We start from the raw sequence: 16,269 nt of genomic DNA on the forward strand, positions 1-16,269 counted from the left end.
AGTATTTTCAGTGGCTTATGAATCTATTATTTAATGTTGCTTTATTACCTGAAACAAGTACAGGTTGGGGTTTTATGCATTCCACTGGCATAGTTTTTCACAGTTCATCCTTCCCTGTACGCAGTAGATGCAACAAAGCCATGGTTTGTCTGACTTAAATCCTGAATGCTTTGATTCTTATACGGTATTGTCTCTAGCTATAATCTTGAAATTCAGCTATCACATCTAAAGGAATATCTTGGTAGTGTTGTGTAACCCTATCAGTAGTGTGTTTTTAAGGTGTTATGGAAAAAATTGACAAACCTGTCTATTAATATTTAACTGCGAGTATCGCTGTTTTATTTGTGCCCCAGGTGTGATGCTGGAGAACTTCCCCGTGTGTAAGGAGCTGTTGATTCCTCCTGGCACTCAGAACTACGTGGTGCGCATGAGACTGTATGATGCCAACAAGCGGTTGCTATGTCTCACTATTCGCATCATCCTCAGAGCACAGGGGGCGCTGAAGATCCTCATCTCTGCCCCCTATTGGCTCATCAACAAGACGGGTACAGCACCTAAGTGAAACAGACAAGATATAAAGCCTTAATCACCCTAAAAATACGACCACAATACAGTCTTTTTATGGTATTTGAGAATTGTTTTTTTCCCTCTCTTCTTTGGCTGCCCAGGACTGCCTCTGATCTTCCGTCAAGATAATGGGAAGACTGATGCTGCAGGGCAGTTTGAGGAGCATGAATTAGCGAGGAGCCTTAGCCCTCTACTCTTCTGTTACACTGATAAAGAACAGCCCAACATGTGAGTAAATGACAGTGGGCTACTGTAGAAATGACAGAGTGCCTGTTTGGACAGAAAGTGACATTGCTATGGAATGTCTTGAACACATTTCTCCTCCTCTGTTAACCAGGTGCACTATGCGCATTGGTAAAGGGATCCATCCTGACGGTGTTCCAGGCTGGTGTCAGGGTTTCTCTCTGGATGGAGGTAGTGGAGTGAGAGCAGTTAAAGTCATCCAACATGGAAACAGACCAGGGCTCATCTACAATATAGGCAAGTGAATTTGGGTCATTTATCATCTCCAGTCATGTGTTTGTGTTGTCTTAACGAATGATCTAACATGGTTTATGGTCTTATCACAGGAATCAACACAAGAAAAGGGAAGGGCCGCTATCGTGACACACACATTGTAACTTTTGCCCCACGCTACTTGCTTGACAATCGATCATCGCACAAACTAGCCTTTTCACAAAGAGAATTTACCAAAGGAAAGGTGAGAGCTCATTACAGATGCTGTAGGGAAGGCTACACTTGTGTCTGGAAATGGACTTATGTTGTTTTTACTTTGTCATTTTGTTTTTAAGAAATTTTGTGACTTGTTGGTTTCAAATTTCAGGGAACTTCAAATCCAGAGGGCTATATTTCCACTCTCCCAGGGTCCAGTGTGGTTTTCCACTGGCCTAGGAACGACTATGATCAGCTCCTTTGTGTCAGACTCATGGACATCCCCAACTGCACATGGTCTGGAGGGTTTGAGGTCAATAAGCCCAAATCCTTTCATGTCAACATGAGGTATCCAGCAATGCTAGCAATATTTTTTTTTTACTGTGAGAAAACAACATTTTTCTGTTTCCTGTGAAAAACAAAAAATTGTGAGAGTTCTTGTGTAATGGGGCATGATATTTGATTTGATACTTCCTCTAGGGACACACTCGGGAACTGCTTCTTCCTGCGGGCTGAGATCTCTCTCAAAGGAGCAACATATCAAATCTCCTTCAGTGACACAGACCAACTGCCCCCTCCTTTCCGTATAGACAACATCTCTGAGGTAAATAACCTTTTACTGCCTATATGTTATATGGGAGTGTTGGGTTTTTCTCTCAATGGAGACAACATATATTAAAAAAAAAAGAAAAGAAATTGGGAAACATTCAGTGACAAGCTCCTGAAAATCACTGTGTAAAACAGGTGCCCATCCAGTTCTGGCAGCATGGGGTGCCGGACATAACCCTGCACACAGAGGTGAAGGCTGGTTCAGTACTGGACTATGCCTGTGATGAACCCACTCTACCTCCTTACCTTACCCTTACTGTGAAGGGTGCTGGCTCCTCAGAGGTTACTGCTGACATGAACTTCTTTCGGGAGTACAACAAACTCTACTACGAGAATTTCATCTACATTGCTGCCACATACACCTTTTCTCAGTAAGATATCATACAGATGTCTACTTAGTCCCTTTCCATTTTTTTTCCTAATTCAACTACATTATTTATAGTAAAATGAATATGAAAGTTGGAAACTCTGTTTATTTGTGCAGTGTCCCTATTTGTATGTATGTATACAAAGCAGATTTAAATGACGCTGCTTTGATTGATTGAGAATTGGCTGTGACTGTAGGGATGCTGATAAGAGGCCTGTGGGGAAGAAGCGTGTGGTGAGCTGTGCTGAACTGGTGCTAGATGTCGAGACCAAGACACAGAGAGTCATACTGAAGAAAAAGGTATTCATTCTTCATATCATGCATGGAAATCTATCATCATTTGCTTTTAGAATAATATATCGCTTTGTTCTGCTTGTTTCCAGATGAGATTTTATTTTTACATTTTTACTTCCCATCTGAGATGTGGTCAGAAATAGGTGCATCTCAGATACAAATTGTAGTGTGTTATGTGGTATATTTTGATGTATTGTTATATTACGATTTTTTTTTTTTAAAGATATCTCTTGTTCCTGTGTTCTGCTCTCCAGGAGCCAGGTAAGCGGTCTCAGCTGTGGAGGATGACCGGACAGGGCATGCTGTGCCACGAGGGTTCCTCTCCACCACAGAGCAAACCTGCCCAGCCGCGACCTCTCAGCTCCTCTCTCGTACTGGACATTGCAGGACTGGCTGCCGTGACCGACAACAGGTCACCTGTCATTACATTTTATCACGTCTCAGTCTTGTGCACTGTATAATGTTCAGAATTAACAGCAAGAGATACATCAGCTGGCAGGCACATACTGTACCATGTCTTAATTTTGTGTTCCTTACTCCTAACCTCTTAACCTCTCTCCTCTCTCTTGCTGTGCAGTTATGAGCCTCTCATGTTGCGACGGCCAGACCCACGCCGCAGCATCACCCAGACGTGGCACTTCAGCTCAGGCATGCTGACCTGTGACCTACCCAGACTGGTTGTTCAGGTCAGCCTGACCATACTGATTTAGAATTGAACTGAATAATACCCTTTAAACCCCTGAGCCTGTTTTTTGTGTGTGTGTGTGTGTGTGTGTGTGTGTGTGTGTTTTTTTTTTTGTCAGACCCAGTCCCGTTAAGGGTTTGACTCACTTTCCTCTTCTAAAGTTTGACTCTATGCCTTTCCCCAGGTGAGGGGTGGAGTGGCAGGGTTGTTTGATGGTGCGGAGGTGGTGCTGGGGCCTGACTCAGGACCGTCAGAGGTGGCGCCAGAACAGCAGTTCATTAACCAGAAGATGAGACCCGGTTCTGGGGTTTTGTCTGTGCAGGTTGTCCCCGACGGACCCACACGTGTCCTGCAGGTCAGAACACCTAACTGTCAAACAGTTGACTTTAACACACGTCGAGTCCCTCTTAATTGCTTGTTATGGATTCACAGTAGAGTTGCTAACATAATGTCTTTGAATTATACTCTTGTAGACAAAGGTAACTAAAATTTCTAACATGTTGAAATTTGAAATTTTTTTTCCCCCCAGATAAGTGACTTTAACCAGCGGCGTCAGCGCGCGTCTACCAGATCAGAAGATGAGCAGAACAAAGACACTGCACAGAAGACGGTCCCTGAGGACGAGCTGGAGGTGCAGTCTACTTTTGACTAATTACTCATTTTGGAGATAATGATTCCTCATTTATGAACATGAGAATCTGTGCACTTGCTTAACTCCTTAGACGAACAATGTTGGCCTTGATAATAACAAAATTAGCTTCTATATCCATTAAGCAATGTCTGTTGTAGCTATTAACTAAATCACCAGTATTGTGTCTGAAAGAACATGCACAATAAGCCTGATACATTTTTAACTGGCGCTTCACCATAATAGCTGATATGACTGCTACAGAAAAAAAAAACAAAGATAGCTGAGAACTGCTGCAAACATTCCTTAAACTACAAGGAGGAACATTTTATTGTTCAACATTTTCTACCATTTGTGTTTTTGTCTTGTGCAGGTGTTGGTGAATCTGGAGGAGGGTGTAGGCATTTCTCTGGTGAATAAGCTCCCAGAGGAGCTGGTGTTTGCGACATTTTCCGGTATTGATGTGCATTTTACACGCACCGCTGTCAGCCAGGTGCTGGAGCTCAGGGTACAGAACATCCAGGTAATCAGCTCCCAAAAATCTGATCTCAGGTGGAATAGTGCGAGCTCCGAATACTCCAGCAGTCGGATAATGAATAATCAAGGGGATGTTGGGCTTTCAGTTTTTATTAATGCACAGTTCATTCTAGGCAACTAAAGTGAATCAGTAAAGTTGGATAAAAAATTACTTGTAATGTTGTCACAATGAAACCTAGACCTGTCTTCTCTCCTGTCTTTATTCCAGGTGGATAACCAACTGCTGGGCACGACTCAGCCTGTAATGATATGTGTTACGCCAGGCTCTGATGAGAACAGTATTGTAGACTCTGGCCCAGCCTTGGAGATCAGTGCTGTCAAAGTCCCCAGCAATCTCATGCTTACAGAACTCTATAAGGTAAGTCCTGACCACGGTGTTCATGAGTTTTAGAGAGCCCCCCCTAAAAGCCTCTTGATAACAGTGCTTTGATATCTGTTTAATCTTTTCACACGTCTTTTACTAATAAATCAGTTACTCATCATCTGCATGTCCTGCAGTTATACATAGTGTCTGACCTGAACCTCATCGACACAGTTATTCTACATACTGGTTGTAAACTTTCTTTCCATTGCCAGCACCTCATGGTTACTACTCGACGTTTCTCCGTCATAATCGAGGAGAAACTCTTACTGAAGCTGCTCAGTTTCTTCGGTTACGGCCAGGCAGGGGCAGGTGTGTGAATACCCTGTTTGTCTGCTTTGCATGTTAGAATTTCATTTACATGTTATCACTTGTGAAACCTTTTTTTGACTGATTTTGTTTGTTTTAAGAGAGGGAAACAACAAATGCTCTTGCACATCAGGCTGCAGTTAGATTCTTGCATGTTCAAGCAATGTAAAACTATACAGAGGGATAAAATGCAAACCTGGTCTTTGTGTATTTAAGCAGTGTAAAACTGTGGTGTTTACCTGTGTTTCAGAGGTGGAGAAACTTGATGAGAACCTGTATGAGAAGGCCAGTGAGGATGTAGGAGCTCCAAAGCGCTATTACTTTGAGAACCTGAAGATCAGTCTCCCCCAGATTAAACTAAGTGTCTTCACCTCACACAAATTGCCTCCAGACCTCAAGGTATGGACATTCTTTTATGTCTTGACATCGCTAACCTGTATGTTTCATCAGCCACAAAATGCCTCAGTCAGCTGCTTTAAACAGATGAGGGATTGTAAAATTTCTCTTTTGAAAGTGTTGTCCACACTTCCTCTGTTTGACACAAGGGGATGCAGTGGCATTTCTCTTTTCATCCTGGGGTTATCTGTGTCTCTGCAGATATTATCGGCATTTTTCAAAGATGCCTAGCGGTGTTAAAGTTGAATATAACTGCTGTGCGATATGTAAGACCTCCCTAAAACTGAACTGTGTGAATTTGAGTTTGTGAATTTTGAATGGTCTCTCAGCCATGTCCTCTGTGTTGTGGTCAGGCGCTGAAGGGGACCCTGGGAATCCCACTCATTAGATTTGAGGACGCTATCATTAACATGTACCCCTTCACACGAGTGCACCCTTACGAGACCCAGGAGATCATCATTAATGACATCCTGAAGCACTTCAGAGAGGTTAGTATTCACACACACAGCATTCCATCTCCATTCCTACCGTGTGGGACTTTAAACGCTGTTCTGCTTTCACTGCTGATCATCTGCTTGAACCATATACTCTGCCTGTTTCAAAGAGTTTTAGTACCCTTCTGTAGTCACCATCCATCTGCACCATAGAGGTCTTTTGTACCCTTTTACTTGAGAGAAAATCTTGTCTTTTTTTCTTAATGGATTACATATCTTGATGATTTACTTTGAGACAGATCACACGATATGTCCATATTCATTTAGGAGCTGATGAGTCAGGCAGCTCAGATCCTGGGCTCTGTGGACTTCCTGGGAAACCCTATAGGCCTGTTAAACGATGTTACTGAGGGAGTGTCAGAACTCATTAAATATGGCAATGTGGAAGGGCTCATCCGTAACGTCACTCATGGACTCTCCAACTCAGCAGCCAAGGTAATAAAAAACAGCTTTCAGAAAATAACTGCCAACACAATCTGGATTCAGAGAAAGTACCTCACTCTCATTATATCCACCGTCGGCCCTTTGATGATGTTCTCTGCTTTTGTGCTCATTAATTATTCTGTTTGAATTATGGTGTTGGTCGCTCAGTGTCTGTTTCCCCTTATAACAAAACATTGTATAAATAGAAGTGATTGCATTCAGTCAAAACCTCAGAAAGAGGTGGAAAATGTAAGACAGAGGGTAGAATCTGTATGCTACTTTTGTCTTCACTCAGGTAATTCTGTCAGTTTGCTATGAACAGTGCACATGGGTTGGTTTCTAAGAAAAAGAATGGAACAGCATAGAAAGATCAGGTGTCCATTTCAGTCACTGGCATTCCAATTAAATCTGGATGACCTTAATAATAGAAACACCCACGAGGGGTGTTACCGGGTTTTCTGTTGACAATAAAGATTTCCTATGCTTGAAACATGAGCTGAGTTGTATTTATCATCAGTTGCTTGCAAAATTTGGAATAATTCATACTGTATTTTCTGCCAGCAATACATCCCACTTTACTCAAATACATGTGTAAAAGACAACAAATTTACAATATGTCCCTCAAATTGTGCTACATTTCCCCCTCAAATATATTTTTTATCTAAAATTGGATGCCTTGGCTGACATAGCAGTGAATTACAGTGGGTACCAGTGCATGGGTTTTCAGGTTGAATTTTAGTGGTACTAATGGCATCATTGAGCTGAGCTAAGAATGCACGTTTTCTCCTTCTCCTCCGAATCCTCATTTAGTCCTACTTGTTTCTCACAGTCAAACAGTCCTAACTCTTGGTCCCTGTAGATTAAACTCTCTGCCTTTCATTTGATCTTTGAGTCTATTTGATAGCTAGAAGCAACAGATCTAGACTGACGACACCAGGCTGCCAATGCTTACCCAAAAGGCTATTGGGATAAGAATGCAGGGCTTTTCTATTTATTGGCATGAGATTGATACATGAGCTGGAATATGCAGATGGAAGTCAGATGGATCCTAGACCTTTGGTCCCTCTTTGGCAGTTTTCATGCATTTTTGCTTTGTGAAGATAGATTAATGTGCCGCTTATGTTCCATGGAGAAAAAAGGTTTGTTTTCATTGTTATCTTCCCTTGTTGCCACTAACAAAATTTTCATGAGCATAAACAAAAGAACAAAAGACTCTCTGCACGCACATTCCAAACATTTCCAGCGAGTCTAATAAAAAATGTTTTGTGAGGATTAATTCCCAACCTTATAAAAATTCCATGCCATAGAATTCTGTAGGAAGGATTTAAAAAAAGAAAAGAAAAGAAAATGATGTCGAAGAGGTTTTGATTAGATCAGGTGCCAAAAAATCCAGTCAGTGGCCACCCAGAATTTGCTTAACGTACCTCGAACAGCCACCTGTGATTGATGGTTGTCACTGTTTCACAACCTGTTTGGGTTTGTGCTGCTTTTAATGAGTCAGATGAACTTTCTCCAGTGACCACAGAGAGAATTATACATCTTCACATCTCTGCTAGCTAGACAGTCTTATCACTGTCTTATCATTTACCACTGACTGTCTTAATGCTCTAGGCCCTTGTTGTGGAGAGAAATAGGGGTGACGTATCAAATTTCTACTTGTAGCTTTGAAACACTGTTAATGAACTAGAGCCTTGTTCTGTCAGGAACTGTTTTACTCTCACCGTAGCTCAGTGTCTTCTCCCCCTTCTCTGATCACTACACCCCTCATCTATTTTATGACCGTCATGCTATTGCTCTGTTTTCCTGAACCCCCTTCCTCCAGTGTCACCAGCCCTCAGACGCAGCCTCACACTGGGGCCCTGCTCTGAGACTGGAGAGAGCCTCAGCAGAGTAGTGGAGGGGGGGGGGGCTGTAAACTTGAAAGCATTCTCATCATCTTTTCCCTGCCCCCAAAGACTCAGATTATAGTAAGTGCATTGGTTTAGTTTCACAGCATAGAGAGAGGGAGAGAGAGAGAGAGAGAGTGAGCGAGAGAGAATCAGTGCTGGCCTTCAGTTGAACTCATCAGGGACATTGCTTGGAGGGGTCATCCCAAGTTCATGCTGGGCTGTAGCTGGAGTGCAGCAAAATGCGCTGTGTGTTTACACAGTGCTCTGGCTCCAGTAGGGAGCTTGCTGAGCCTGTAACACAAACCCACTTCCAGGAGGCACCTGCTGGGGACGTGGGGGAGCCTCTCTGGGCAAAGTCAGGTCAACTGTGCAAAGAGGGTGGGAAGCCACCCCAGTAGACAAATTACTGCCTGATATATTTGACAGCTGGACAAGGCACTGTGTAAAATCAGTTATCTCAATGTGTCTTCATAGTTCAACAGCAGAACAATTGTAGAGATGAGAACCACACCACTAGCCCAGAACACAATCCCTCGTAAAAGCTGTAATGTTTTATGTGACTTAATGACATAAGAATGAGGAGATAAGAAATTTATGTTTGAATTTAGAAGTCAAAATGAAATTTATAGTTAGCCTTTTTCGAAATGTATCAGCAGCACTTGGAGATGTCCAGACTTTTCTTCAGGAAGAGATAAGGAACTTTGTCAGAGTTTTTATGTGAATTTACTGCCATAAACTTTGAACAAAAACATGTTTTTACAGAGCGAGTGGGCAGCAGAGAAGGCCCTTTGGTCTCGGGAGGTTCTAAGACAAATGAGTTATCAATCACTCCACACAGAAGGCCTCAATAAGTCATTGATGTTGTCCATAGCAGACAGTACACCCCTCAGGGACCCAGCAGGGATCTTTGGACAGGCTCAAAGGGCCAGTATAGGCAGTGTTTTTGATGAATTAGACCCGCATCGCATGGTATTTAAAAATGATGGATTTCAACTTTTTTTTTTTTTGGTAATGCAGTATCATACATTTATATGTGTTTTCTATACTTAACTGTATTTTTTGTGTAAACGATTAGCTCACCAAACCATTCAGCTAAAGAGTCCATCATACTGTATTTGTAATCTTCAATTTATGCCTGTTTTTCCAGTTTGCCGGCACTTTGTCAGATGGTCTCGGCAAAACCATGGACAACCGCCATCAGAACGAACGAGAATACATTCGCTACCATGGAGCCACCAGTGGAGAGCATCTTGTGGCAGGGATTCATGGATTAGCTCACGGTACAATGATATATGAGATTCTCTTGTCAGTGTACAATGCATCTATCTGTTTGTCTATTACTTAGTAGCATCATATCATGTAGAAAGACCTTCTTGCATAGCCCATGCAAAATATCTCTGACAGCGAAATGTTGGACATATGTGATATGAAAGTGATAGGTTGTGCCCTTTGTTTTGCTGGTTCACTGACTGGTGCCCTGTGTTATTCAGGTATCATTGGTGGTCTGACCAGTGTTATCACCTCCACGGTGGAGGGAGTTAAGACTGAGGGAGGCGTCAGCGGTTTCTTCTCAGGCCTGGGAAAAGGCTTAGTTGGCACAGTGACTAAGCCTGTGGCTGGAGCTCTGGACTTTGCTTCAGAGACAGCTCAAACTGTTCGAGACTTGACCAGCCTGAGTAATCACAGGTACAACTCCTTAATATACTCCTTTACAAATCACTGCACAGCTGGCTTTACTAGACTGTGTTGCACAATATTTGTGTTTTGCTTTGTCTAGCACATTTTTTTCAGTTTTTACATGTGGTCTGACGCCAGTGTAGATGACTGTTGTTTTGTTGATAGTGTAGCAAAAGGAGCCCACTAGTGTCTGCTTTAGGATAATTTTATGGGTATGACCTCATGAAGACTCCTCAGGCTTTGTGTGAGACTTTGGCTCCTCTGTAGCACCATGTTTACTGCACTATGAATTGATTCAAAGGCTCTCCAAACAGACCATAATCAGACATGCCAGATGTGCCCCATAAACCCCACCTGGCTTTAGATTAGTTAAGCTCGTGGCTGGCAGCACCTTTAGCTGGTCTCTGCTCTAATTAACATCCTGAGAGAACCTGTTGATGCTCCACACCAGCACATAAAGCCGGCTTTACCTCCTACCCACTGTTTTAAGACAAGCCTTTCAGGTGTCACCTCGACCTCTTGCTTTCAAACCCACTGAATTACCTGAGGTTTTATGATGGGGGCCAAACTGCAGGTCGTATTACACAAGGCGTCTGGTATGTAAAGCCATTTGTTCTGCATTTGCGTATGTATATGTGTGGCGGCCAGGCGCCTGTGGGAGCCGGACCTGCGGCAGAGTGTTTGTGGTTCTCTCCTCCGACTGGAGGAATGAGAGGGTTTCCTGTCCTCCCTCAGCCTGCCGTGCATGGGGGGGGGAGGAGGGAGGGCGAGAGAGAGAGAGAGAGAGAGAGGATATGATGTGCAGGGAAGGGACCTGCTGATGAACTGTGCTGCTGGGAGCCGGGTTGTGGAGAGGGGGGGTGGGGGGTCATGGGGGGAGGCATTCGGAGCGTGCCTTCCACAGTGCGTCCAGGAGTTCAGCCAGAGTTCACCCCAAACGTGTGCAGGAATCATGGTTCACAGCGGACACTGTCTGACCTCACACACACAAACACACACACACTCACACACAAAAAATGACATGAAGGTAAAACACTCATACAGTGAAAACACAAACATAGTAGTCTCTCCGTGCAAACATCATGCGGATATACGCTCCTGCTAACATTTACCCTGAATCTAACCCATATACTGTTGTGTGAACATTTTGGTTGTTTTTTCTTTAATTAGAGGGTAGTTCCAGGCAGAACATCCATCTTCTCATTTTACAAGTATGACTATTTCCTGTGTCATAATTTCTCTAATGTAGAGGACATGAAAGGCACAAGAAGCCGATGGAGAAAAATGTTTGATGTTGTGGTCATTTCTGCTCTGGGGTGGAACAGACTCATTACATCCCCTACAAGCATGCCTCGTCAGAGCCCAAACAGGAAATAAACAAGTCGATGAGAAGCAGACTGGGTCAGGGACTAGAAATTGAGGAATTGTCCGTATTTCTTCTGCTCTCTTGCCCTGCAAGTGAACTCTCCCTCCCTTGTCTCTCAGTGCTTTCCAGTTCCCCCCACACACACACACACACACACACACACACACACATACACACACTCGTCCACCCCTCCCTACAGCACTGTGCAGTCCAGGCAGGTTTCCAGAGGCAGCTCAATTACAATCCCAAAACAAAGAGACAGAAGTACGGGGTGGGGGTGGGGGTGGGGGCTGGGGGTGCACGGCTCAGGCTTTGGCTAAATAAGCACCCAGCCCATAGCTGTCACTTTATGTTTGAAAAGCATGTCTTTTCTATTACCCTGCCCTGCATATGGAATTCCCTTATGTGGTCTGCCTGTTGACTCGCATTTGACTGTCAGCTTTGGGACAGCTCTCAGAAAAAGGCATTAATATGAACTTGTCTGCATATTTAACTTGTGGTAAACCTCATATTCCATCACAGAAAAAAGATCAAAAAAAGGAGTGCCTGTTTGAAATTTTGTGGATTCCTGTCTCACATGAACAGAATATTAAGACCCTACTCGTGTTGATTCCTATCATGAATCTGTGTCATTTTTTGACGATTTGTATGCAGCTCACCACATTGTGTTTTTCTAATATGAACCTGGAATTTTAAACACGGTAAGTATTAGACAGAGACAATCTTTTGTGATGTGTTCATGACCTAGTGCCAGACATGCAAATGAGATGTCTCACCACAGTCCCAGTGGCCCACTGGCACCAATGTATTTTTAGTAGCAGCGTGCTGATCAGAATCAAAACTAGCAGTGCTGTTCTTTTCGAGCATGTGTGTTACCGAGAGCTGCGTAACTGGAGAGAGGGGGCTACCGAGAGTGCCTTGAGTTCCAGTCGACACGCTCTCCATCACGCTGTCTGCGGTCCACCAGATTAAACGCTCTCCGTAGCCTCGGCCTGGTGCTGATGCTCTTTCCTCGGAAGAGAGCAAAAAGTAAGAGCTGTTTGTTTGCTCCCATTGACGGCTGACTGGTGCTTGTCCAAGTCCTGAGACTGACCTGGAGTTGAACCCTATTGTTCAATCCCACAATGCAGCGTGGAGCATTGTGTGCAAGTGCCTCTAGAGTGCAGGGTGAGGCTGGAGGAAGAGGGGTTAGGACTCTCGCTGGGTCTTTTACTGTTTCAGTTTCAGACATACCTTCAGACCTTATGACTTATATTCAGAACTGGGAACCTTGGCTCCATGTCAAATACAAAGCCAAACTCCTTTCCAACTGCAAGCAGACAGACCTGAATTTGTGTATTCCTAAAACAATGAGGCAATAGTTAATCAGTTGTTATCCTGCAGTGATTTTTGAAAGCAAAGTCTTGGTTTTGATGTACATTGTAGCTTACAGTAGCATAGGCTGGTCTCAGGTTTTAGTGTGTTTGAAACATAGCAGTAGTTATAGATGCTGCTTATTTTGTGCCACGTTGTTTGTACGACCTTGATATCAGCATCTTGGAAGCAAAAGAAAGAAGTTCAGCACTGCTTAGATTCTGCATTTAAAGCCAAGTTAAAATCAGATGATTTTACTCTGCATGCTTAAATGAAAAGGAAGGCTTTCAAAGTAATTGCAGACAAACTGTTACACACATCCTTTTGTAAGGAATGCTCCTTTTTTCCTGTATTTCTCATCCTGCACCAGATTAGCAGGGGCAGCTGCAGACGCACAGCCTGCACTTTAAACAGAGAAGCTCAGTGCCGATACACTGCCGTCTTTGTGAATCAACTGGAAACCATCAGCTCTAATCAAATGACTGCAGGCCCAGATTCAAGCCAGATGTAGGAATTCTGGCTTGGCCTAGCAGTGGCAGCCAGGGAAGAGGGTTGGTTTGCAGGAGATGTGAGACCCAAGTTTTACCTTGGCACTGCAGCCAGTTGGTGAATTTAATCAGTTTGGCGACAAACACAGCGGTAGTGATTGTGGTGAAGAGCTCTGTATTCCCTGTTCCTGAAACCTCTATCCATTACACGGAATACCACGATCAAGCTGACTCGGTTACAGTGTAAAATGATGTGCATAATGATGCGAGGAAAATATCTTCACAGCAAATGATGTTGCTTTGATATCGGCTACTTAGTCACTTTTGTGTATTTCTTCCTTTCTGTTTTATGTAAATAAGAGGTGTGAAACAAAAGAGACTGAAATAGTCAATGAAAGTGCCTCTTGAGAACAAATCCTCAAATGTGTCATGTGTCATTGTGGTTTGAGGTCTTTTATGTCAGCAGTAGTTGTAACTGTCCACGTTGCTGTTATTATGAGTGCTGATGAGCTTTTGGGGGATTAATGTTGTGATGAGTTGTATGTTGTAAGAGCTGTTAGTCATTCAGGTTGTGCTGTTTTCAGGCTGAATGTCCAACGTGTGAGGAAGCCACGTTGCTGTCGGGGGCCCCAGGGTCTGCTCCCTCGCTTCTCCTCTGTTCAGGCTGACGGACAGGAGCAACTCTTCCTCCTCACTGACAACATCCACATAGAATAGTGAGTATTTTTCCTACAAGTTCCAAGATCCTTCAAAACAATGCACACATAACATTGTTGAGTGTCTGACTTTCTGCTGAATCATTTGTCAAAAATTAGAAAACAAAATATAAATACATTTTAGGTTTTTTATCTAAACATTTTATCTAAATGTTTATCTTTTTTATCTGTTTATCTAAATGTAGGTTTGTTTAGTCAATCTGCAATTCAAACTGGACAGACACATGAATGTTTTAAAAGGTGTTCAGAACATCACATCTAGAAAAACCCTCGCCCAGTGCAGTGTACAGGAGCTGTGGGGAGGTTGTGGTGTTGGGAACTCAGACTTTGGTGGTGGCCAGGTGAAAAAAGGCATTTGTCATGTCCTAGGCTAATTAATCCAGATGAGCAGAGCCCCTGCTGTCCTACCTGACCTCTCCATTCAGAGGTGACAAAGAGGCAATCACTCTTTTCAGCCACAGGACTCTTCTTCAGCCACGGGGCTGCCTCTTCACACAGAGTTTTTAGGGAGAAATTATATGTTTTATTTAATGGGGAAAAAAGAGGAGGATCAGTGCCACTCACCACTGATTGTCTGTATGTGCAGAGAGCAATCAGTTATGGTGCTTTGTCATTTCATCCTTCACTATCTCCTCTGTACCAGAGCGTCTGGACTTCAATGTTTAAAATTTGTAATCTGAAGAATCTGTAATTGGATCACGTCGGCACCACAGATTTTAATCTATCCCTCTGTTTTCTGCCCCTCGTCTCTCTCTAGCTTCATCGCTGTGGAGCCAATAGATACCTACTGTGTGCTCATCTCTTCCAAAGCCGTGTATTTCCTCAAACCCGGGGATTATGTCGACAGGGAAGCTATTTTCCTCGAGGTCAAATATGATGACCTGTATCACTGCCTAGTCTCTAAGGACCATGGGAAAGTGTATCTGCAGCTAACAAAGAAAGCTGAAAGCACCAGTAGTGGCGTGGCCATTCCAGGGCCGTCACATCAAAAACCAATGGTGAGTAGCTCTGCTTGCAGAGTTGGCTGAGGCTTCACAATAAAGAGGTATTGAAGTGCCTAAGAGGTTATGATCTTGTAATATGGTTTACAAATAAACCTTGGTAAAAAAAAAAATGTATTTTTTTTTTCTTTTCACGTTTATCCAGGTTCATGTGAAAAATGAAAGCCTTGCAGCCAAGATCTCGCAAGAAATCAACTATGCCAAGAGTCTGTATTACGATCAGCAGCTCATGTTACCACCTAATGAAAATGAAGATAGCTTATTGTTGGACTCTTAACTCAATAGGCCATTGAGTGGTAGGTGTTTTTATTCACGCTTTCAAAGTGGGGTCCCCCCCCCCTATTTTTGTGATGTTGTGAATGTTAATCAGTTTTAAGAAAATCTGTCACCTCCGTAGGCAGTACTTGACACACATGCACTAGATTCTGTTTCTTCTAAAAATGCAAATTATACACCCTCATCAAGCACAGATTTAAATATGTGAAATATATGCAAGTATTTTATCAAGTTCTCTTTATGCAGAATGAATGAGGTAACAAATATTTTGTTTTACAAATGTTTATAAGATATTTGTCACTAGATGTAAACATATAAAGATAACATTGTGTATATGTCTGTGTATAAATGAAACATGTACATATATAACTACACACTGATTAACACTATCTGCCATGTACATATCAGTAGATTTATAAGAAGTGAAATGAACCTGGGATTGCAGTACAAAACTGCCCTTAATTTCTTTTTTTTTTCCATGTGTGTGTGTGTATGGAAATATTTTGTGGTTGAAGATTGTTAATAAATTGCACTGATGTGGGGAAAATGCAGCTGCTCCCATCACTTACTGGTGAGCCAACCCTGACTCACCAAAGAACAGACATGTATGCTTGCAGTCTCTCAGCACTTTTAACCATACAACCCCACGGTCTTGGCTCAAAACTCCACTCACTGGACTTCTTATTTAGGTGCATTTCCCCCCCCCCTCTTTTTCCCTTCTAAGCCTCTTCTGTCAGCATGACTGAAATGACATCATTTCCTAGATAAAGGTCAGTTTTTCCTGGCTATATTATGTCCTTTTTCTGAAGGCCTGAAACTTGAAAGGGTGTTTCTTTTAATTTGTTATGAAGTGCATATATGTGTACTTTTTGCTTGATGTGAAGCATAATTGCTTTGCCATATTCAGAATCTGTGCCTTTGACTGCTGTTAACATTTCTGCAATTTCCAAATGCAGTTCCTTTTATTAACACTGGTTCTAAGGCTGTTATGGGTGGGTCTTCCCATGCAAGACAGAAAAATATGGATTCAATGCAGGTCTTTCATAGAGGTTTTTATTTTTTTCAAAGCTATTAATATGAAGTAATATTTTATGTGAAGAAAGATCCCCCAGTTTGTCAGTCACACCAAATATCCACTGCAGTGAATAATGTTCTGAGCTGCAGAGTAATCCTGTTTGCCTT

General features: G+C 42.7%; 1 protein-coding gene across 1 annotated transcript in view; it reads left to right on the forward strand.

The window, feature by feature from the left end:
• vps13d (vacuolar protein sorting 13 homolog D) overlaps positions 1-15,632 on the forward strand; it is a 37,594-nt gene extending 21,962 nt beyond the window's left edge. The window contains exons 48-70 of the mRNA XM_030767200.1: positions 354-545; positions 669-795; positions 905-1,047; positions 1,137-1,267; positions 1,391-1,566; positions 1,699-1,822; positions 1,963-2,198; positions 2,392-2,494; positions 2,743-2,900; positions 3,066-3,174; positions 3,358-3,528; positions 3,703-3,804; positions 4,175-4,324; positions 4,547-4,696; positions 4,915-5,011; positions 5,259-5,407; positions 5,758-5,892; positions 6,166-6,333; positions 9,358-9,490; positions 9,701-9,896; positions 13,679-13,810; positions 14,568-14,808; positions 14,957-15,632. Coding sequence (XP_030623060.1) covers positions 354-545; positions 669-795; positions 905-1,047; positions 1,137-1,267; positions 1,391-1,566; positions 1,699-1,822; positions 1,963-2,198; positions 2,392-2,494; positions 2,743-2,900; positions 3,066-3,174; positions 3,358-3,528; positions 3,703-3,804; positions 4,175-4,324; positions 4,547-4,696; positions 4,915-5,011; positions 5,259-5,407; positions 5,758-5,892; positions 6,166-6,333; positions 9,358-9,490; positions 9,701-9,896; positions 13,679-13,810; positions 14,568-14,808; positions 14,957-15,088 — 3,455 coding nt within the window. The 3' untranslated portion in view covers positions 15,089-15,632. The remainder of the gene's footprint in view (positions 1-353; positions 546-668; positions 796-904; positions 1,048-1,136; positions 1,268-1,390; positions 1,567-1,698; positions 1,823-1,962; positions 2,199-2,391; positions 2,495-2,742; positions 2,901-3,065; positions 3,175-3,357; positions 3,529-3,702; positions 3,805-4,174; positions 4,325-4,546; positions 4,697-4,914; positions 5,012-5,258; positions 5,408-5,757; positions 5,893-6,165; positions 6,334-9,357; positions 9,491-9,700; positions 9,897-13,678; positions 13,811-14,567; positions 14,809-14,956) is intronic.
• The last annotated feature ends 637 nt before the right edge of the window (positions 15,633-16,269 follow it).

Source organism: Chanos chanos, chromosome 3 (genome assembly GCF_902362185.1).
Source record: "Chanos chanos chromosome 3, fChaCha1.1, whole genome shotgun sequence".
Lineage (NCBI taxonomy): Eukaryota > Metazoa > Chordata > Actinopteri > Gonorynchiformes > Chanidae > Chanos > Chanos chanos.